The sequence below is a fragment of the Mytilus galloprovincialis genome, chromosome 1 (assembly GCF_965363235.1).
Source record: "Mytilus galloprovincialis chromosome 1, xbMytGall1.hap1.1, whole genome shotgun sequence".
NCBI classification, from domain to species: Eukaryota; Metazoa; Mollusca; class Bivalvia; order Mytilida; family Mytilidae; genus Mytilus; species Mytilus galloprovincialis.
This window is the reverse complement of record NC_134838.1, coordinates 80654564-80679858: the sequence shown is the minus strand read 5'-3', so window position 1 is coordinate 80679858 and position 25295 is coordinate 80654564. Positions and strand designations below refer to the sequence as shown.

Genomic DNA, 25295 nt, shown 5'->3' with positions numbered 1-25295 from the left:
ATACATGTATAAACTAATTAGAACACAACTATTGTGTATGTTTTTCATGGACTATTACTTAAGATTTATTCTTAAATGTACATGTTACCTTTTCAAACCATGATTCTTGATAGCTAACTTGGCTGCTGTAGCTACATTATTTAAATAGCAGTATCCATTGAATTCATTACTCATTGCATGATGACCTGGTGGTCTGCAAAAAAAAATGTTAAAATTACAATATATTTTATTATCTAAATAAAAAGATTTCAAAAGCAAAACACATTTAACATTTACTTTCCTGTAAAAGAAGTCTTCACAATAAAAAACACTTAACATACAAAAGTGTCAATTTTTGTGGACAAATTATAACAACAGTCTTTGGACAATAGTCATGATACATGTACTATATTTTTGTATAGCATAGTAATTTTTCTAAAAATTGATTCAAATTATCATGATTATCAATTGATAACAAAGGAAACTATTTTTCAATATATATTGGAATATATAGAATAATGGCATTTTCATTTTTGATACTGACTTTCATCAGCAAAAATATCAAACAATCCAGTCATAATATGTAATTTTATGAAGAGCTGAGCATAGGGAAGACCAATAAATATTAAACAGTCAGGGGACTTACTTAAATAAGTGATTTTATAAATCACTGATTCAAGTAACATTATTTCCATAAAGGTTGGAAGTTAGAGTTGTCTTTCTTTAATAATCACCTATTTAAGTAGTACAAATTAATCACTACAAGAAGTGATTTAATTTTATTGTAGCTTTAAATATAGAATACTAATGATCCAGGGACTAATTATGTTTCTAAACTTATCAGAACCAACATCTGTGTTGTCTAGGATAACCAGGTCATTTCAGGTGATGACCTTGTACTGAATCTAGGATAATGACATAAAAATCACTTGTTTAAGTATCAGACCTCAATTTTCTTCCCAAAAATCACTTCTTTAAGTATCATTCTTTTAATAACCCCCACTAATTTCAACACCCCCGAACAGTGAAATTTTTATCGCGAACAGTCGAATTTTATTACATAATCTGGAAGATGAAACCTTGAACTTCACAGGAAAAATACTCCCAATGCTGGGAAAAATCTTTTAAGAAAGTATCAGTTCATTATGTAAAGCCATTATAATAGCATTTTTTCAACTAAAATAGAATTTTCAGCTAAATGATAGCATCAAAGGCATAAACCTTGCTACTTAAAAGAAGCAAAAAGTTTATTTTTTTTTAATTTTACTAATTAAAAGATATTATTTAAATCTATGTGTTTAAAATTTTGAAAAAAATACAAAATTCCAATTTGTGACAAAACCTCGAATTTGCTACTTAAATAAGTGATTTAAAAATCACTTATTTCAGTAAGTCCCCTGACTGTTAAATATAATATATCATGAAAAAAAAACCACCTTATGACTTCTGCGCTCTCATTCATAAAACTTTACTCAGTAAAAAAATAACCACCTTATAACTTCTGGGCTCTCATTTATAAAACTATACTCAGTAATTTAGGTTACCTTATAACTTCTGGGCTCTCATTTGTAAATTTAGGTTACCTTATAACTTCTGGGCTCTCATTTATAAAACTTTACTCAGTAATTTAGGTTACCTTATAACTTCTGGGCTCTCATTCATAAAACTATACTCAGTAATTTAGGTTACCTTATAACTTCCGTGCTCTCATTCATAAAACTTTACTCAGTAATTTAGGTTATCTTATAACTTCTGGGCTCTCATTTATAAAACTTTACTCAGTAATTTAGGTTACCTTATAACTTCTGGGCTCTCATTTATAAAACTTTACTCAGTAATTTAGGTTACCTTATAACTTCTGGGCTCTCATTTATAAAACTTTACTCAGTAAGTTAGGCTACCTTATGACTTCTGGGCTCTCATTTATATAACTTTACTCAGTAATTTAGGTTACCTTATAACTTCTGGGCTCTCATTTATATAACTTTACTCAGTAAAAAAACAACCACCTTATAACTTCTGGGCTCTCATTCATAAAACTTTACTCAGTAATTAAGGTTACTTTATAACTTCTGGGCTCTCATTTATAAAACTATACTCAGTAATTTAGGTTACCTTATAACTTCTGGGCTCTCGTTTATAAAACTATACTCAGTAATTTAGGTTACCTTATAACTTCTGGGCTCGCATTCATAAAACTTTACTCAGTAATTTAGGTTACCTTATAACTTCTGGGCTCTCATTTATAAAACTATACTCAGTACTTTCGGTTACCTTATAACTTCTGGGCGCTCATTTATGAAACTTTACTCAGTAATTTAGGTTATCTTATAACTTCTGGGCTCTCATTTATAAAACTTTACTCAGTAAAAAAACAACCCCCTTATAACTTCTGGGCTCTCATTTATAAAACTTTACTCAGTAATTAAGGTTACTTTATAACTTCTGGGCTCTCATTTATAAAACTATACTCAGTAATTTAGGTTACCTTATAACTTCTGGGCTCTCGTTTATAAAACTATACTCAGTAATTTAGGTTACCTTATAACTTCTGGGCTCTCATTTATAAAACTATACTCAGTAATTTAGGTTACCTTATAACTTCTGGGCTCTCATTCATAAAACTTTACTCAGTAATTTAGGTAACCTTATAACTTCTGGGCTCTCATTCATAAAACTATACGCAGTAATTTAGGTTACCTTATAACTTCTGGGCTCTCATTCATAAAACTTTACTCAGTAATTTAGGTTATCTTATAACTTCTGGGCTCTCATTTATAAAACTATACTCAGTTAGTTAGGCTACCTTATGACTTCTGGGCTCTCATTTATAAAACTTTACTCAGTAATTTAGGTTATCTTATAACTTCTGGGCTCTCATTTATAAAACTTTACTTAGTAATTAAGGTTACCTTATAACTTCTGGGCTCTCATTCATAAAACTTTACTCAGTAATTTAGGTTACCTTATAACTTCTGGGCTCTCATTTATAAAACTTTACTTAGTAATTAAGGTTACCATTCATAAACTTTACTCAGTAATTTAGGTTACCTTATAACTTCTGGGCTCTCATTTATAAAACTTTACTCAGTAATTTAGGTTACCTTATAAATTCTGGGCTCTCATTTATAAAACTTTACTCAGTAATTTAGGTTACCTTATAACTTCTGGGCTCTCATTCATAAAACTTTACTCAGTAATTTAGGTTACCTTATAACTTCTGGGCTCTCATTCATAAAACTTTACTCAGTAATTTAGGTTACCTTATAAATTCTGGGCTCTCATTTATAAAACTTTACTCAGTAATTTAGGTTATCTTATAACTTCTGGGCTCTCATTTATAAAACTTTACTCAGTAAAAAAACAACCCCCTTATAACTTCTGGGCTCTCATTTATAAAACTTTACTCAGTAATTAAGGTTACTTTATAACTTCTGGGCTCACATTTATAAAACTTTACTCAGTAATTTAGGTTAACTTATAACTTCTGGGCTCTCGTTTATAAAACTATACTCAGTAATTTAGGTTACCTTATCACTTCTGGGCTCTCATTTATAAAACTTTACTCAGTAATTTAGGTTACCTTATAACTTCTGGGCTCACATTTATAAAACTTTACTCAGTAATTTAGGTTACCTTATAACTTCTGGGCTCTCATTTATATAACTTTACTCAGTAATTAAGGTTACCTTATAACTTCTGGGCTCTCATTTATATAACTTTACTCAGTAATTTAGGTTACCTTATAACTTCTGGGCTCTCATTTATAAAACTTTACTCAGTAATTTAGGTTACCTTATAACTTCTGGGCTCTCATTCATAAAACTTTACTTAGTAATTAAGGTTACCTTATAACTTCTGGGCTCGCATTTATAAAACTTTACTTAGTAATTAAGGTTACCTTATAACTTCTGGGCTCTCATTCATAAAACTTAACTCAGTAATTTAGGTTACCTTATAACTTCTGGGCTCTCATTTATATAACTTTACTCAGTAATTTAGGTTACCTTATAACTTCTGGGCTCTCATTCAAAAAACTTTACTCAGTAATTTAGGTTATCTCATAACTTCTGGGCTCTCCTTTATAAAACTTTACTCAGTAATTTAGGTTACCTTATAACTTCTGGGCTCACATTTATAAAACTTTACTTAGTAATTTAGGTTACCTTATAACTTCTGGGCTCACAGTTATATAACTTCTGGGCTCTCGTTTATAAAACTATACTCAGTAATTTAGGTTACCTTATAACTTCTGGGCTCTCATTTATATAACTTTACTCAGTAATTTAGGTTACCTTATAACTTCTGGGCTCTCATTCAAAAAACTTTACTCAGTAATTTAGGTTATCTCATAACTTCTGGGCTCTCCTTTATAAAACTTTACTCAGTAATTTAGGTTACCTTATAACTTCTGGGCTCACATTTATAAAACTTTACTTAGTAATTTAGGTTACCTTATAACTTCTGGGCTCACAGTTATAAAACTTTACTCAGTAATTTAGGTTACCTTATAACTTCTGGGCTCTCATTTATAAAACTTTACTCAGTAATTTAGGTTACCTTATAACTTCTGGGCTCACATTTATAAAACTTTACTTAGTAATTTAGGTTACCTTATAACTTCTGGGCTCACATTTATAAAACTTTACTTAGTAATTTAGGTTACCTTATAACTTCTGGGCTCACATTTATATAACTTTACTCAGTAATTTAGGTTACCTTATAACTTCTGGGCTCGCATTCATAAAACTTTACTCAGTACTTTAGGTTACCTTATAACTTCTGGGCGCTCATTTATGAAACTTTACTCAGTAATTTAGGTTATCTTATAACTTCTGGGCTCTCATTTATAAAACTTTACTCAGTAAAAAAACAACCCCCTTATAACTTCTGGGCTCTCATTTATAAAACTTTACTCAGTAATTAAGGTTACTTTATAACTTCTGGGCTCTCATTTATAAAACTATACTCAGTAATTTAGGTTACCTTATAACTTCTGGGCTCTCGTTTATAAAACTATACTCAGTAATTTAGGTTACCTTATAACTTCTGGGCTCTCATTTATAAAACTATACTCAGTAATTTAGGTTACCTTATAACTTCTGGGCTCGCATTCATAAAACTTTACTCAGTAATTTAGGTTACCTTATAACTTCTGGGCTTTCATTTATAAAACTTTACTCAGTAATTTAGGTTACCTTATAACTTCTGGGCTCTCATTTATAAAACTATACTCAGTAATTTAGGCTACCTTATGACTTCTGGGCTCTCATTTATAAAACTTTACTCAGTAATTTAGGTTACCTTATAACTTCTGGGCTCTCATTCATAAAACTATACTCAGTAATTTAGGTTACCTTATAACTTCTGGGCTCTCATTTGTAAATTTAGGTTACCTTATAACTTCTGGGCTCTCATTTATAAAACTTTACTCAGTAATTTAGGTTACCTTATAACTTCTGGGCTCTCATTCATAAAACTATACTCAGTAATTTAGGTTACCTTATAACTTCTGTGCTCTCATTCATAAAACTTTACTCAGTAATTTAGGTTATCTTATAACTTCTGGGCTCTCATTTATAAAACTTTACTCAGTAATTTAGGTTACCTTATAACTTCTGGGCTCTCATTTATAAAACTTTACTCAGTAATTTAGGTTACCTTATAACTTCTGGGCTCTCATTTATAAAACTTTACTCAGTAAGTTAGGCTACCTTATGACTTCTGGGCTCTCATTTATATAACTTTACTCAGTAATTTAGGTTACCTTATAACTTCTGGGCTCTCATTTATATAACTTTACTCAGTAAAAAAACAACCACCTTATAACTTCTGGGCTCTCATTCATAAAACTTTACTCAGTAATTAAGGTTACTTTATAACTTCTGGGCTCTCATTTATAAAACTATACTCAGTAATTTAGGTTACCTTATACCTTCTGGGCTCTCGTTTATAAAACTATACTCAGTAATTTAGGTTACCTTATAACTTCTGGGCTCGCATTCATAAAACTTTACTCAGTAATTTAGGTTACCTTATAACTTCTGGGCTCTTATTTATAAAACTATACTCAGTACTTTAGGTTACCTTATAACTTCTGGGCGCTCATTTATGAAACTTTACTCAGTAATTTAGGTTATCTTATAACTTCTGGGCTCTCATTTATAAAACTTTACTCAGTAAAAAAACAACCCCCTTATAACTTCTGGGCTCTCATTTATAAAACTTTACTCAGTAATTAAGGTTACTTTATAACTTCTGGGCTCTCATTTATAAAACTATACTCAGTAATTTAGGTTACCTTATAACTTCTGGGCTCTCGTTTATAAAACTATACTCAGTAATTTAGGTTACCTTATAACTTCTGGGCTCTCATTTATAAAACTATACTCAGTAATTTAGGTTACCTTATAACTTCTGGGCTCTCATTCATAAAACTTTACTCAGTAATTTAGGTAACCTTATAACTTCTGGGCTCTCATTCATAAAACTATACTCAGTAATTTAGGTTACCTTATAACTTCTGGGCTCTCATTCATAAAACTTTACTCAGTAATTTAGGTTATCTTATAACTTCTGGGCTCTCATTTATAAAACTATACTCAGTTAGTTAGGCTACCTTATGACTTCTGGGCTCTCATTTATAAAACTTTACTCAGTAATTTAGGTTATCTTATAACTTCTGGGCTCTCATTTATAAAACTTTACTTAGTAATTAAGGTTACCTTATAACTTCTGGGCTCTCATTCATAAAACTTTACTCAGTAATTTAGGTTACCTTATAACTTCTGGGCTCTCATTGATAAAACTTTACTTAGTAATTAAGGTTACCTTATAACTTCTGGGCTCTCATTTATAAAACTTTACTCAGTAATTTAGGTTACCTTATAACTTCTGGGCTCTCATTCATAAAACTTTACTCAGTAATTTAGGTTACCTTATAACTTCTGGGCTCTCATTCATAAAACTTTACTCAGTAATTTAGGTTACCTTATAACTTCTGGGCTCTCATTTATAAAACTTTACTCAGTAATTTAGGTTATCTTATAACTTCTGGGCTCTCATTTATAAAACTTTACTCAGTAAAAAAACAACCCCCTTATAACTTCTGGGCTCTCATTTATAAAACTTTACTCAGTAATTAAGGTTACTTTATAACTTCTGGGCTCACATTTATAAAACTTTACTCAGTAATTTAGGTTACCTTATAACTTCTGGGCTCTCGTTTATAAAACTATACTCAGTAATTTAGGTTACCTTATAACTTCTGGGCTCTCATTTATAAAACTATACTCAGTAATTTAGGTTACCTTATAACTTCTGGGCTCTCATTTATAAAACTATACTCAGTAGTTTAGGTTACCTTATAACTTCTGGGCTCTCGTTTATAAAACTATACTCAGTAATTTAGGTTACCTTATAACTTCTGGGCTCGCATTCATAAAACTTTACTCAGTAATTTAGGTTACCTTATAACTTCTGGGCTTTCATTTATAAAACTTTACTCAGTAATTTAGGTTACCTTATAACTTCTGGGCTCTCATTTATAAAACTATACTCAGTAATTTAGGCTACCTTATGACTTCTGGGCTCTCATTTATAAAACTTTACTCAGTAATTAAGGTTACTTTATAACTTCTGGGCTCTCATTTATAAAACTTTACTCAGTAATTTAGGTTACCTTATAACTTCTGGGCTCACATTTATAAAACTTTACTCAGTAATTTAGGTTACCTTATAACTTCTGGGCTCACATTTATAAAACTTTACTTAGTAATTTAGGTTACCTTATAACTTCTGGGCTCACATTTATAAAACTATACTCAGTAATTTAGGTTACCTTATAACTTCTGGGCTCTCATTCATAAAACTTTACTCAGTAATTTAGGTTACCTTATAACTTCTGGGCTCTCATTCATAAAACTTTACTCAGTAATTTAGGTTACCTTATAACTTCTGGGCTCTCATTTATATAACTTTACTCAGTAATTTAGGTTACCTTATAACTTCTGGGCTCTCATTCAAAAAACTTTACTCAGTAATTTAGGTTATCTCATAACTTCTGGGCTCTCCTTTATAAAACTTTACTCAGTAATTTAGGTTACCTTATAACTTCTGGGCTCACATTTATAAAACTTTACTTAGTAATTTAGGTTACCTTATAACTTCTGGGCTCACAGTTATAAAACTTTACTCAGTAATTTAGGTTACCTTATAACTTCTGGGCTCTCATTTATAAAACTTTACTCAGTAATTTAGGTTACCTTATAACTTCTGGGCTCACATTTATAAAACTTTACTTAGTAATTTAGGTTACCTTATAACTTCTGGGCTCACATTTATAAAACTTTACTTAGTAATTTAGGTTACCTTATAACTTCTGGGCTCACATTTATATAACTTTACTCAGTAATTTAGGTTACCTTATAACTTCTGGGCTCACATTTATAAAACTTTACTTAGTAATTTAGGTTACCTTATAACTTCTGGGCTCACATTTATAAAACTTTACTTAGTAATTTAGGTTACCTTATAACTTCTGGGCTCACATTTATAAAACTTTACTTAGTAATTTAGGTTACCTTATAACTTCTGGGCTCACATTTATATAACTTTACTCAGTAATTTAGGTTACCTTATAACTTCTGGGCTCACATTTATAAAACTATACTCAGTAATTTAGGTTACCTTATAACTTCTGGGCTCACATTTATATAACTTTACTCAGTAATTTAGGTTACCTTATAACTTCTGGGCTCACATTTATAAAACTTTACTTAGTAATTTAGGTTACCTTATAACTTCTGGGCTCACATTTATAAAACTTTACTTAGTAATTTAGGTTCAACACCAGATTCTGTATTTTGATTGGTTGATTTCTGAGTCTTTGTGAGATAAACATGCTCGAAATTTACATGATCACAAGGCATGGTTGTCATCTCTGTTCTGAGTCAACAGTTTATTATGAAGATTTTAACTGTTAAAGTTTTTTTTTTAAAATAATTGTATAAATATAAACATTTCAAACTTACCTAACAATTGCAAATCCATTTAAAACCTGAAAAAGATTAGTAGTTCTTTGTCAGAAAATATATAATAGAATTTCTGAGAAGTCTAATACAGTTTATATGTATTATAGTTGATAATACTTGAAGAAGTTCAATAAAAGATGTAACTTGTGGTTATCTTTGAATATTTAGATACAATCTTAGTTGGACCATAGGCCATCTTAATCTTTTTGTTTTAATCATAGTTGAAGAACAGTTAATTGTAGATGATGAACTGCAAAAACAGTGTTTATGCTTGGATGATACCAAGCATTCTATAAAGAATAATTTTCTCACATGCAATTACCAATTACCAATTTTTCCAATGATAGGGCAAATATTTTCAAAAAAAACAATTTTACATAAATCCGTAGCATGCTTTATGGTAAAATATTCTAAATTACAAATTTACAAGGACAAATTTTTGGCCATATGAAATTCTGTAAATATTAGATACAATTTGTATGAACTAACCTTTCCTGTTACAACCTGTTCCACTAAGTCTATGGTACATCCTAGTGCAAGTCTTGCATTGTTATATATATCCTGAAAAAAATTAAACTATCAATCTAACAATCATACATTTCAAAATCAAACTGCAATTCCCAGTAGTCAACCAGAACAAGTAAAACTGTGAGCTACTGCTCACTGATCATACCCTCCCCAAATATGTCAGTAAACAGAAAGTTGTTGAGAGATGAATCTGATTGATTGATTGTTGGTTGCTTAACGTCCAGTGGCAAATATTTCATGCATATTCAGGACGAGAACAAGTTCACAATAAATACAATAGTTAGGTTGTTGTAATAGAGGCCATCTAGGATGATGGACGGGGAAATTTGACCTGCCACTGGAAAATGAGGGTATATTGGATAGAGACAGAAATTTTGCCTTGCAACAGGCCACCTACGGACCCCATAAAGAGTTGTTGCAAGGGTTCTTAACGTGCAAAGAGCGTGGCACTCTCTTTACACGAGGCATCTGATTTAACGTCCCCCTTCTGACTGGACGTGACTGCGAACTTGATACATCCCGCACAGCCAAACGGACGCCCCACTTCAGCAAGCATTTTATTGCCGGTCGGAAGAAGACTAAGTGACCATATTTCTATACCCCAGTCACCCTTGGGGTGAGAGATGAATCTGAAAACACATCACACAATATAGCTGACTTATATAAACCTTGAAACCAAATTTCAGAAATATATCCTTATATTGTAGTTCCTGAGAAAAATGTGATGAAAGTATACCCCCACTTTTTTAAAGCCGGGTATAATAAGCTATCTAGAGAATTGACTACTGAGAACTTTTGAAAAGTGTAAAAAAAAAACTCAATGTGGTTACTATCTATGTTATTCATGTTAAAGCTATTGCTTTACACTACCGGAAATTATACCCCGTTAATGTTTTACTAAATGACGTATTATTATGTCACCAAAATTTTTTATACCATTTTAAGGTAAGAGAAAACTGTAGGAAATATAAACATGTAACAATGTATGCTATGACTAGATGACATCTTGATAATATCCGCGTTACATGATAGTCAAAAAATAAATAATGTAAAACATAACTATGACATGTATGTAAGTTGAATAACCTAATAAATAAACATATTTTACACCTGGCAAACACCTCCACTTGGCATATTACCAGAACAGTACCTAAGTCTTAAGGGTAACCTATATTTATTTAATTCTAGGTTAAAACTGACTTTTATACATGTTATATGTCTGATACAAAAAATAATGTGCAGCTCACTTCAATATAAACAGGGCAAATTTAATTATCTGAGTATAGATTATGCTTGATCATTTTTATATAAGATTACATTACAAATATGTCTATTCATTGAAACCTTTACTGCTTGACACGTAAGTGTCCAAAACTAAAGCTTAACAAGTAGTGTATGAAACAGAAGACTTATTCATCTCATTAAATATAAGGGGGCCTCGTTGGCTAAGTGGTCCAAGTAGTTCTACTACTGTAATCACTAGTCAGCAAACACTGAGGTTGGGAATTTGAACCCTGCTCATGCGGGTGCACTCGACTCCAATCTTAATTGACAAGGATTAAGTTTGTTTTCCTATTGAAGGTCACTCTGGTTTCCTCCACCCATAAATACTGAGCGCCAGTGGCCCAAGAAATAGCCCAAAAGTGGCGCTTACAAGTGGCATTATAACACCAACAATCATTCAATCAATCATAAAAAATCATTCAATCAGTCATAAAATATAAAATGTAAAAACAAAACTGCATCCACAAGGCATAAACAAGAAAGTGTCCATAGTACACGAATGCCCCACTCGCACTATCATTTTCTATGTTCAGTGGACCGTGAAATTGGGGTCAAAACTTTAATTTGGAATTAAAATTAGAAAGATCATATAATAGGGAACATGTGTACTAAGTTTCAAGTTGATGTAACTTTAACTTCATCAAAAACTACCTTGACCAAAAACTTTAACCTGAACTTCGCACTATCATTTTCTATGTTCAGTGGACCATGAAACTGGGGTCAAAACTATAATTTGGCATTAAAATTAGAAAGATCATATCATGGGGAACAAGTGTACTAAATTTCAAGTTGATTGGACTTCAACTTCTTCAAAAACTACCTTGACCAAAAACTTTAACCTGAAGCGGACGGACGAACGGAGACACAGACGGACGGACGAACGGAGGCACAGACGGACGGACGAACGGAGGCACAGACCAGAAAACATAATGCCCCTCTACTATCGTAGGTGGGGCATAAAAAATTGACCTATTAACCTGACCCCTTTTTTAAACAGACACTGTCTGGTGAGAACTGGTGTCAAAAGAATAATTAAGTATTCCTCATTTGTCTCCATGAAATAAATTAGTTTGTACTGTTCAAGGTCTAAAAGAACTACATCAAATTGACACTTTTTCCTAGAATATCTTTGTATAAGCACTTTTGTCCTTAGGAGCCAACTTCAATCTACCAGTAATCCATCAAAACTAATTGTAACTGAATTCTATTTACAAAAAATGATTTACAAGGAGTTTCTACACAGTCTTTTGGCCTACCTGGCCACATTTAGGTCAACAAAACCATTCAGATTCATTTTACAAAATGAATGTTGGTTATAGATATATATTCATTTCCTCATTTCCTATTTTTCACCTTAGTCAAAAGGGGGTAGCAAGACATCTTTTTTACCTCAACACCCCAACCCCCTTTGTGTTTGTCTATATTTAAATCACTCTAACAGAGGTTCAAAAGGAAGTCATTTCCGATATGTTATAACTTATTGTGCTGACATGAATTGTCATTGATATGGTTACATTTATAAATTTACTGTTTACAAATTTTTGAATTTTTTGAAATACTAAAGGCTTTTCTACCTCAGGCATAGATTACCTTAGCTGTATTTGGCAAAACTTTTAGGAATTTTGGTTCTCAATGCTCTTCAACTTCGTACTTTATTTGGCCTTTTTAACTCTTTTGGATTTGAGTGTCACTGATGAGTCTTTTGTAGATGAATTGCGCGTCTGGTGTATATACTAAATGTAGTCCTGGTATCTATGATGAGTTTATATTCAGAAAATAAACATAAAACAACTTCAAATAGCTATTACAATTTCTTATCTTAATCACTTTCATATTTTCTTTCCTGAAAACAGTCTTGTTCAACTTTTATACCTTTCAAATAGTTGTGTTACCATGGTTACTATTGAAATTTTACAAATGTTAAAAGCCATCAGACATGTCAGAAAAGAATCCTCATAAAGACCTTTTTTTTTTAAAGAAGAGAAAGTCTCTTAACCTTGACCAATGTAAACAATTTATTAAATTCTGAAATTTGGTCCACCCTTTTTCTACTACTTACAGTAAAACAGGAAATTTACCTTAATTTATCTGATCAAACTGTTTACCTTATGAAAGTAGAGGTAGTCATACAGTCGAGATAACTTTCTCATTTCTTCTAACGGCAGGAATTGAGACTTTTCTAGGATATCTATTAATTCTTTGGTATGATAAACCATCATTTCCTCTTCTGTTGCTAGTCTAGACTGTAAAGAAACAAAATGGAAAATTCTGACATAAAATTTCAAGTCTATAGGCCAAACATAACTGATAAAAATTGTAAATATTTTTTTTTTGGGGGGGGGGGGGAGATCTTATTTTCAAATTTTTAATTAAAATTTTCTGCAAATGTTTTTTAGTATTTAGATTTTCTCAGGTCTGCTTAATAATGCATGTTTGAACATTCCAGTTATCATGGTTATTTATGGCCTTTGCTTCCAAATTATAGGAACCAAGGTTCCATGCCAGGCTACTTGAAAATGCAAATAAGTCATAAGATTATACACTAATATACCTGTTGAAGTCTTTAAAAAGAATGAAAGACCAGGATAACATGGGTTTATCACTTTATTCCCTTTGACATCGTTTATGATTACATTGACAACTGCATGTGCATCAACTGTGCATCTTTAGTTTCTGACTAATTTTATATATCAAGCAAGAAGCATGATATGAAAATTCTAAAAAAAAAAAAAAAATAAAGAAAAAAAGACACAAAAAAGTGATACAGATTGACTTTTTCCCATTAATAATTCCATTTGGCATTAATTAACATATGTAATCATCTTAAACATGTTAGAAGTTAATATATTGGTGTTTAATTCATACTTACAGGTACATATTTACATCTCTCTAGAAGACCATATTTTTTACATCTTTTTATCGTCTCAGTAAATCTCTCTGGTTTTTCCGTGAAATCTTCTTTCCATGAATGAAAATGGCTACTCATATGTTCATCATAACTGACAGCAGTTCTATATCTTCTGGAAAAGAGGAGATATATATACATTGTAGCATATAATGCAAAGTCAATTAGTTCAAAATACATATGTAAACAAGAATGTGTCCCCAGTACACGGATACATCCGCACTATCATTTTCTATGTTCAGGACCATGAAAATCGGTGAAAATCTCTAATTTGGCATTAAAATTAGAAAGATCATATCATAGGGAACATGTGTACTAAGTTTAAAGTTGATTGGACTTCAACTTCATCAAAAACTTCCTCGACCAAACCTTAACCTGAAGCCAGACGAACTGACGGACAGACGAACAAATGAACCGACTGACCGACGCAGAGACCAGAAAACATAATGCCCATAAATGGGGCATAATAAGATGATGTGGTTTGATTGATAATGAGACAACTCTTCACAAGAGAACGAAGGACAAAGAAATTAACTATAGGTCACAGACAGCCTTCAACAATGAGCAAAGTCCATGTATACCACATAGTCAGCTATAAACATGATAAAAGGCCCCAAATTGACAAATGTAAGACAAATAAAACGAGAAAACTAATATGCTTGTTTCCAATATTGAATATTTGATTTACAGTGTAAGATCATATGTGCTGCTGTCTTGATGTAAAAAAAAAAAATGAATGAAATAGAAAATTACTCTTACACTAGAGTTCTGAATATACGAATTGTGATGCAATTTTATATTACCAGAAGTGTGCAAAACCACATGACAGTATAACATGTATAACATTTTCCGATTCAATAATGTAAACAACCTGTTGACATAAATATGTCTTGCCTATACCTTATTTTGATAGTATACTGCAAATGTTGAAATTAAAATGACAATACAGTAGTATGTTATAAAAAAGAAGATGTGGTATGATTGCCAATGAGACAAATGTTAACCATGTTAACTATGTAAAACATTCAATACATAATTTACTTGTACACATAAAACATTCAAAGTCAATGAACCTTGACTAAAGATGCAGGACCACATAACCTCCATGGAAATTAGAAACGCCTATGCTAACTGAATACCAAATACCATTGACCTATTACTAGTGTTTTTCTTGAAGTGACATAATTTCAAACTTTAACATGCATCAAAATTGACCTGTCACTAGTGTTTTACCTTCAACTGACCTAATCACAAACACATTGTTTAAAACAGCATACCTAAGACATGCTTTTTAAAAATTTTCTAGTACGGACAAAAACAGATTCCTTCAACAACCAACAGATTAAATTTGAATGCTGCTCAAACATTCCCTTAAACTGTATGTTCACATAAAATCAGTCTGCACGGTTAGCCACTAGTCTGAAGCCCTAGACTAGTAAATATTGATTTGGACTAGTGAAAATTTTCAAGTTTAATATAGTCATATAAGGACAAATTTTGATATTTAGTTTCCGGACTAGAAGATGAAAAAGTTTTCTGTGCAGACTTTAAAAATCCTTATCAAATAAATCATTTATTCAACATTCAGAGACCTATGAAAGCTCATCTTCTGAAAAACAGAATTTTGCTGAATTTGTAATACATTGTAACTCTTTTGTTGAAAAATTTCTTGTCAATGAAAAAATATAGACTTGGATCATTACAAATATCTTTTTTTTTTTTTTAACCAGAAAATCATCAGCCCCCCCCCCCCCCCCCTTCACAACTAAAAATAAATCATTCAACTATTAAATATAGGTCAACAATCCTTTTACATAAAATCTTTAATATTTTTACTGTTCAACTTCGAAAATATTCATAAACATGATAAAATTTTACATTAAACTTTAACAGGTAATTAGTATATGTGTTAAATGGACGATTACAATGTGTTACCTATACCTAACATCTCATTTGAATTTTGATATAAGAAGAAATATCATGATTATCTAAAACAATATATAAATACAATTGTAAATAAAAAACTTACTTTTGACCGTCAGAATCAACCTCTTCCTCCATTACGGTAGGTATTCTATATCACATTTAATTGTTTGAAGTGTTAACTAAAAAGTAAAACAAAACTGTCATAAATTTAACAACTATGTCTTCACATCTTTTTTCATCATTAATCTTAATTTTCTTCAACTTATCCTTACAAAAATGACATTAAACTGTCACCTCAGGAAATTTTCGGTAGATGAAAAAATAGAAACAAATTCATTCTTTGTATCGTTAACGTCTTTTTTCTGTAATTATAAAATGTATGAAAATGACATATTTCTTACTGACACAAGATAGTATGAAAGGTCATTATTGACTTTTAAAAGTATGACAAAGTAGTTAATTACATTAATTGTTAATTAATGTTTTCCAAACACTTCATACATTTTGTGTCATAAAACTTTATGAAAAAAATATAAAATCTAAATTTAAGATTTTGTTCACTTATTCAAAGTTCAACATATATATTTACAAAATTCATAGCATTGATGGAAACTTTCAGAACCATTTCATTATTTTTTTCAAATTGCAAAAAATATTCTGTTTTCTTCACTTTAAACCCATTTATCAGATGCTTACTGCATGTCACAAAAATAAATCCAGTATCAGAAATATATTGACGATATCAAATTCCATACCTGCTTTTATATGGAACAAGTCAATCTTCTGATGAGTCAACTTTCTACTTTTTCAAACAAAAAAAACTTCAATATTATCTGATTATATAAAATATTGCATTCACTTTATACAATCAATCCAAAAAAACAAACCAGCAAATGTGTTATGGCTGACAATCTAATTAAATGTTTCAATTGACAGAAAATAGATATGTAACTAAAAGGTAAATCACCCTAATTAACATTATTTTTTAGTTGGGCAGAATGTCGGCCAAACACCTGTTAGGGCAAAATGATTATGAACAAAACTAGCATTGTTCTAGGTCATTTAGATCTGACCATGGTACAATGTGGTAGTTAACATGTATATTATATTTCATGTACTTTAAAGGTCACTTCGGGCCTTAGATATAGTACATATGTATGTATACAACATATGTATGCATACAGTCAAACATGAATACACATGGTTAAATGGGTCACATTTAAAATTTGGAATCTATAAAAAAAATATACAAGAATATTATTTAAATCTAAAAAAATTTTTTATAATATTTAATAATAAAGGTAATTCTTTTCTGAAACTAGGCCATGCATGCCTCAAGTGTTAGCTTGTTTTATATTTTAACAATATATTTCTGGGATAAATTAATGAACCTTGTGGCACAATTTCTGAAAATTGAAATTTCATACCTTGCTTTATATCTTTCAAATAAATACCTACATGTATATATATGTGTATCAAGTGTATGTAATATTCAAATTAATTCTTCATTTACAATTCTAGGTGTAAAAATAGACTTTGATAAATAGTTCTATTAAGTTATTTTGCAAAGAGAATGAACAACTGATTACAGTTATATAAAACTTTGAGGTCAACTTTCTCATCAAGTACATAATAGAGACTTGGAGGAACTTTATTTATTACTGCTAAAATATCACTGGTCAACAAGCAAAATACAAATATGTCATGCATGTACATGCAGGAAAGGGACTTTTCTTAATATACTGTGGTATCATTTATTTTCCGACATGGGTACCAATTTTCATGAATGAAGGAAAACTTACATGTTCGAGGATATTTAATTTCGTTGTTTCGCAAAAGTCTGCATACAAGAAAATATTTCATTTGTTAACATTTAATTTCATAGGTCAACTGTACTCACGAAAATGGTTTCTATTGACAAAAAAAAAACCCACAGTAAAGCTGAAGTCGAAGAGATCTTTAATCTCTCCTAGAAAAATGTTTGTCAATTGAATAGCTTGTGATTGTGTGATGATCAATAACTTTAATGAACAATGCAGAATATGTCAAGAATTAGAACCATAATAAAATATGAGTGATTGTAATACTAGTCAACTATGTGATATGAAATACATATACTGTACATAAAACATTAAAGATTATATTAATAATGACTTTTTTGCCACATTCTTACCTTAGGACTCAATGAATTATTTACTTTAGCTAAAAATTATCCCATTAAAATATTTTTTCCTCATCATTCATAATATTTTCTTCAGATCTTTTTAATTTCAACTTTTTCTGAGGACATCAAAATTAAATGTAATATGGATTGTTGAAAGTGAAAGTAGTGATTTTGCTAAGGCAGCAACCATTTGATTTTCTGGGGGGGGCTATGGTTTTTTTTTCTGGACAAATTTTTTTTTTCGCCTGCGGTGAAAAACAATCTATTTTTTTCGCGACAAGTCGAAAACAATTTTTTTCTTTCAATTTTAGCATTACATATAGTGGCAGCTGAGGGTGAAACAAACAATTTTTTTTTCTCAGAATCAAAAACAAATAATTTTTTTCTCCAAAAACTGGAAACAAACTTTTTTTTCCAAAAAAAACCATAGCCCCCCCCCCAGAAAATCAAATGGTTGCTGCCTAAAGTGAAAGGAGGGTTCAAATTACACTTTGACCTTTTTAATAACCAAATCCTAGATTTTCATGATTTTTGCCTGCCAATTCATATACAGACGACTGACAAAAACCTCAAATGGTCTTTGTCAGTAATTTCGACATATATTCCAAGTGAAAACAATTTAAATTAAAAAAAAATCAAAATTAAACTGCATCGTGGGTCATAAGGAGTACTCCCACTCAGGGGCACCCAAAGGGTATCCTGTCCACAAGTACCTGTGACAATGATAATCTCTTAATAAAAGAGAAATTTACATGACTAACAATCCTTTTTTCTAATCAGTCGCTGAATCATTAAAATAGGTCAAGGACAATGGGCAAATGTGGAAACTTTGTAACATAAAATCTCTAGATACATAGTTTGAAGCATTTACATCTTCTACCATGTCTACTATATGAAATTAAGTGCTAAATTTATATACATATGTGACTTGTTATATCTATGTCTTCCATTCAACGAAAGCCGCAGGTTATTCCCTATAAAGAATAAATATGATTGCCAACTAGACAACTCTCCATCAGAGACCAAATGACATAGACGCTATGACCATTTCTGATTTTAATAACATTATTTGATAATGTATATTGTACAATATTGTAATTGATTACTAAAATCATGTAATTCATGTTATTAAATATTTCTCTTGATTTTTTATTGATGAAATTTAAACAAAAGATCTTTATGAGTTGTTTTTGACATCTAAAGATGTAAATAGGTCATAATTAATATTTTTTAAGCAACATACTTCATCATAAAATAAAAAAATGACAGTAAAATGTTATAACAATGAGATTATTATTTAATAAAGCTAAAAATAAACGTATTTTCATACAAACCATTAATTAATAAACAACATGTGTAATATCCTGTTCAACTAAAATAATACTGTTTTTATAAACTCGAACAAGTTTTCTAAATTTTAGGAGCGAAATACTGATAGGACAAGGATTTGGTATTTTTGAACATTTTTGTACCTTAATATAACTTCAAAGCATTGATAGTCATTCTTGTGTTCTCTGTTATAAAAAAAGAGGCCCAATGGCCTTTTCGTTTATTTCTAAAGACTTAAACATGTTATTTATGACTTATTTTACAAAGTTGACAAATACATAATATAAAACAGGTTAAACATGTATGGAAGACATTTATACAAAATGAACTTGACTTAAGTCGTCATAATTTGACATAAGACTTTATCTACCTTTTTGAACTGCATTAAAGTAAAAAAAAAAAGTCAATTAGCTGTTATACATGTATAAGAAATTATCATTGCATGTTTCATTTAGGTGTGCTGTCAAATAAATAGTTTCTCAGTGCTCTACCTATTCTACTAAAACAGTTGGATGCCTAGGCCAGGGTGACCAATATATATGCAAACAATTTCAAGATTGACTTACAGAAATAAGAGACTTGCAATTGGGACTGTTGAATTAAAAAAGAATCCAATTACATGTACGAGTTATTTTGGTCAAAATGTGAAACTTAATTGACTGACCCAAACAGATGACTCTATGCATGAAAATGAAGTGGTTCTGTTAAGGCCACATATATATTTTATAATTAGTCACAACATATTCATGATATTACACTCAAATAATGTCTACTGGATAAACATGTAAACTGTATTTTACCAATATTCCAAAATACTTATAATTGATAACCATGGTAACATTGTCATATCATGCATTTCGAAAGTAGAAAAACATGGATATTGTTTATCATTTCATACCTACATCTAAACATGTATTGAATACTCTAGTTTTCATTGTTTATGTGAAAGTGGAGTGATTACACATAATAACATGTGATTTTTTTCATCATAATTTACACAGCAAACTCATACATGTATTAACATGTACATGTACATTTATGCTAGCAGAGGAACCATAGCTCATCTAGGTCCTTACTATCTATGGTCCACAAATAGTCAAAAATAACATAAGGACCTATGAACTACAGTTCCACAGCTAGCATACATTTGTACATATATGCATGCCAAACGATTATCATGATTACAAAATGAATTATAACCAGGGGAAAAGTTAATCTTGAATATTCTTTGAATTTGCTGCAAACAATATTTTCATTAATTACATAAAGTTAATTGATCGACTGAAAAGGTGTCTGAACAAAGTATTTAATAACAGGGATGATTTTGCCTGAAATAAAATCTGAAAACACTTGTACCCTGCTTTAAAGGTGCAATTTGCAACCAGCTCTTACTACATGTAATTTAGAACTAAATATTAGCAGAGTACCATTCCAACATGTTGTGATGTAGGTCCATCAACTTTAAAAACTGTAAACAAATTCTCAGAAGGCAAAAAGTAACTGAATTCAAAAATCCCTGTAATTCAAAAAGCTGAGATATGCCATGACTACAGACTTTTACCACTTTCATGACTTTAATTATTTAATGATAAATCCACCACAACAGCAGCAAAACCATGGTCATGAAATACAATTTTTGTTTACTCAAGTAAATACCAAAGTCTGGACATGCTGGTTACAACAAACATGACAAGGGGTTTTCAAAAAATACATGTACATGTACGGTATATGAGCCAGACAGACATTTCTTTTATTCTGATTTTAATCCATGAATCCTTTAACATATTTAATAATAGGTAACAAAAAGGCCATCATGGTGTTTATTTAGGCATCATGACAATGACATAAAAGGAGGTCCATATTACCATAATTAGTTTGGGGGTTTCTCAAACAAAATGCAACAAAAAGTGTCAGAACTATTTACATGTCATTGCAAGACATTATAGAGTGAGTTAATTGTACATGTATGTCTTGTGTCAAAAACTTGTTGGAAGTACTTGATAAATTGCATGCTTATATTGGTGAATTTGAATCTGTTCAAAGTTTTGATTTTTCTACCCTATATACCACATTGCCTCACATTCTCATTAAGAAAAAATTCACACACCTAATTAAATGGGCATTCAAAAAGTCAGAATGTGAATATATATGTTCAAACTCTTTTAAGTCATTTTTTAGTAGCAATAAACAAAAAAACTATGTCAATTGGACATGCTTTGATACTATATCTGCCCTTGAATTTTTACTAGATAACATTTTTGTTTGCTTTGGAGATTCTGTATATCGTCAGGTTATCGGAATTCCAATGGGGACTAACTGTGCACCACTTATTGCAGACCTGTTTTTGTATTGCTATGAGTTACAATTTATGACAAAAATCAGCAAAGACCCATCAAAACAACATCTGATACACAAATTTAATAATACTTTTAGATATTTGGATGATAATTTGGCTCTCAATAATGACTTCAGTATGTATACTAAAGAAATTTATCCTGTTGAACTTACTTTAAATAAAGCTAATACTAACAATGACCACTGACCTTTCCTTGATCTTGATATATATATCATTAACGGAAAGCTTAATACTAAAATTTATGATAAAAGAAATGATTTCTCATTTCCTATCATTAATTATCCATTTTTAGATGGTGACGTTCCCTTGTCAGCATCTTACAGTGTTTACATATCTCAACTTGTACGATTCGCTTGTGTATGTAACAATTTTTAGATTTTAACAAGAGAAATTTATGTATTACTGAAAAATTATTACACCAGGGTTTTCGATATCACAAACTAGTCAAAACATTTACTAAATTTTATCATCGGTAAAGACATCATTCGGAAATATAGCTCAACATGCAGACTTCTTATAAGTTCAGGTATTTCACTCCAATATTTTATGGAAATATTCTTTATAAAGCACAAAAATGTCAGTATTCACCTCAGAAGCTAACAAGACCTTTAAATAGACTTATTTAGAAGGGATAAAGTTACGATACTGTTGTCAGGTCATTAAAGATTGCATATTTTGGCGTTAATATTGATGCACTTATAGGGTCTTTGCATCGGAACTAAACACATTTATTATTAATAAACCAGTTGTGGCATGGGGTAATGGTAATTTGTAATTGTAATGCATTGTAATATTACATTTTTTGGATGTAATGCAAAGTAATTTGTAATGCACATTTTCTGCATTACAATTACATGTAATGTAATGATTACTTTAGTTAAAAATTGATGTAATGCCTCCATTACAGTACATTACTTTTCATTACAAATTGGTAAAATAGATAAAATTGAAGAATATTGTATAATAAAAATAAAATATTAACAAAAACAAAAGAAACAATGGAATAAAATTTTTGTCACGGTTAATTACTGTATTAAATAAATTACATCAATCTTTAAAACGCACATTAAGGTAAGAAATATAAAATGGTAAAAAATATCAAGTCCTTGATCTTGGTTTCTGATATTTGTTTAATATGATATGATATGGGAATATTTTGGTGTTTGGTGGTCTATGAAAAATCTTATAAAAAAAATTATCAAACAAAACTATATAGATCAATGAAAAAAATATGAAGATGAAAATTTCATAATTCTATACACACCTTACATGGGTGTGTTCTCATTTCGCCTTAACTGGAAATTCCAGGTAAAAAAGGTAAAAAAATATACTAAGGCCAGATGGGAATTGAATTAAGGCGAAATGTGAATTTAGATAAAAATATTAAATAAACAAATTAAACCTCTGTGTTTTTATTGCAATTTAAACAACATGCAATTAGGGAATTTTTTCTCTTGAATTATTATTTTTAATTAAAGTGACCATTTTTATGATTTCAAAAGTTGTGAAATCAGGAAAAATCTAAAATAAAACATTTTAAGTAGGAAAGTTGCTTCTCTTAAATATTGTTTGTTTCATATTTAATAAAAGTTGAAACTTTTTTTTTATTTTATGCAGTTAGAAAAATCTAAATAATCTAATTATCCTCAGAATTATCCTTTTACATTATGCAACACACAAAAAGATTAATATAACAGAAAAACATGTTTTCCAACAGACTTTTATAACAGAAACTTTAATAATAAAAAAGATTGAATTAAAAAAAAACTGTCCTTATTGTATATTAAATTTGTAAGGATTCCGTTGAACCTGGTGTCTCGCCTACTTTTGATGTTAATAGCAGCCTCAACAAAGATGAGAAAAAAAAATATATTCCTCTCTATACTAACTTTTGATTGTCCAAGTTTTAAAAAAAACAAAACAGGATAGTTTATGAATAAATGTTTTAAAAACTTTAACTGCAGACTGGCAGAAACAATAAGTCCATTTATATGTAAAATACTAAAAAAAAATGAATATTACATCTTACAAAATTTACTTCTGTATATTATCTTACTATGATCATAAACAAGCTTCTGTCCAAGTTTGGTACAAATCCAGGATAGTTAAAGAAAGTAATTAAAATTTTAAAATCAAATCTTCTCAACTTATGTTTGTCCTCACAGAACCCTTAGGCATTTCACAAGATAATCCTTTAATGACACATTTATTATATCCCTTTGAAATCCTTAATGATCATGTCTTAATGATTAAGTGATCAATGTTAGAAACAAAATGATATGATTATTTATTTATTTTTTAGCACCACCTAAGAAACTTGAAAGTGACTTTTTCAGTTTCATGCCTCCTACTACTCAATCAAAGGGTATAGACACAGGTACGGTGCAGTACATGATGTTGACATCTACTTGTCTGAGCCATGTGAAGAAATTTCAATCAATGCACTGGAATAATGGAATTCAAATTCAGTGTGCCTTTCTTCTTTGGCTAATACAGCTATCAAGTATTTAGCCATTTCCCACACATAAGCTCCTGTAGAAAGGCTTTTAAGTATTGACGGAAAGGTGTACAGAACTGATCGCTGTTCTCTTAATGGCATCACATTTAAACCACTTATGATGATAAAGTGCAATGGACATATTAGTTAACCAGTATTTGAAGTCTATGTACCTAACACTGTATACATATGTACATATACCTCTGTTTTTGAAATGCTTTTTGTTTTTATATTGAAAAAGTAATGTGTAATGTAATGCATTACACAGGCAAAGTTATTGTAATGTAAGGCCAAAAAAAAATATATGTCTGTTTCCTGCTGCCAAGGCAAAAAAATCAGGGTCGGTAGGTCGGGATTTTTTTTTTTTTTTTTTTTTTTTTTTATTATTTTTTACATGTGAGAAAAAATGTAATTGTAATTGTAATTGTAATGGAAGAATCACATTGCAATGTAATGGCCCCAGGCCTGGGCCGCATGGCACGGGTTATATAAAAAAGAAGATGTGGTATGATTGCCAATGAGACAACTATCCACAAAAGACCAAAATGACACAGACATTAACAACTATAGGTCACCGTACGGCCTTCAACAATGAGCAAAGCCCATACCGCATAGTGAGTTATAAAAGGCCCCGATAAGACAGTGTAAAACAATTCAATCAAGAAAACTAACAGCCTTATTTATGTAAAAAAATGAACGAAAAACAAATACGTAACACATAAACAAACGACAACCACTGAATTACAGGCTCTTCTCATATATGTTATGATGGTATGATACTAAACCCCTCACGGGGAGGATTTTGCCTGATATTCATATGATGAAGACATAATTTTTCAAACAGTTTAATTGAAGTCTGGAGCTGGCATGTCAGTTAACTGCTAGTAGTCTGATGTTATTTATGTATTATTGTCATTTTGTTTATTTTCTTTGGTTACATCTTCTGACATCAGACTCAGACTTCTCTTGAACTGAATTTTAATGTGCGTATTGTTATGCGTTTACTTTTCTGCATTGGCTAGAGGTATGGGGGAGGGTTGAGATCTCACAAACATGTTTTACCTCGCCGCATTTTTGCGCCTGTCCCAAATCAGGAGCCTCTGGCCTTTGTTACTCTTGTTTTATTTTAACTTTTAGTTTCTTGTGTACAATTTGGAGTTTAGTATGGCGTTCATTACCACTGAACTAGTATATATTTGTTTAGGGGCCAGCAGAAGGACGCCTCTGGGTGCGGGAATTTCTCGTTGCATTGAAGACCTGTTGGTGACCTTCTGCTGTTGTCTGCTCTATGGTCG

At 30.6% G+C, this 25295-nt stretch overlaps 1 protein-coding gene across 9 annotated transcripts in view; it reads right to left on the bottom strand.

Moving 5' to 3' along the window:
* Positions 1–25295, bottom strand: part of LOC143085372 (protein deacetylase HDAC6-like) — a 63368-nt gene that overhangs the window by 34582 nt on the left and 3491 nt on the right. For 4 of the 9 annotated variants that reach the window (XM_076261657.1, XM_076261683.1, XM_076261674.1 and 1 more), the window contains exons 2-7: positions 15758–15833; positions 13693–13843; positions 12929–13066; positions 9501–9572; positions 9012–9037; positions 89–193 (exon numbers count right to left, since the gene is read on the bottom strand). In XM_076261657.1, coding sequence (XP_076117772.1) covers positions 89–193; positions 9012–9037; positions 9501–9572; positions 12929–13066; positions 13693–13843; positions 15758–15789 — 524 coding nt within the window. In that variant the 5' untranslated portion in view covers positions 15790–15833. Of the gene's footprint in view, positions 1–88; positions 194–9011; positions 9038–9500; positions 9573–12928; positions 13067–13692; positions 13844–15757; positions 15834–16409; positions 16843–25295 lie in introns of those variants that run through there. The other 5 variants (XM_076261702.1, XM_076261722.1, XM_076261730.1 and 2 more) reach the window with 3 other exon arrangements.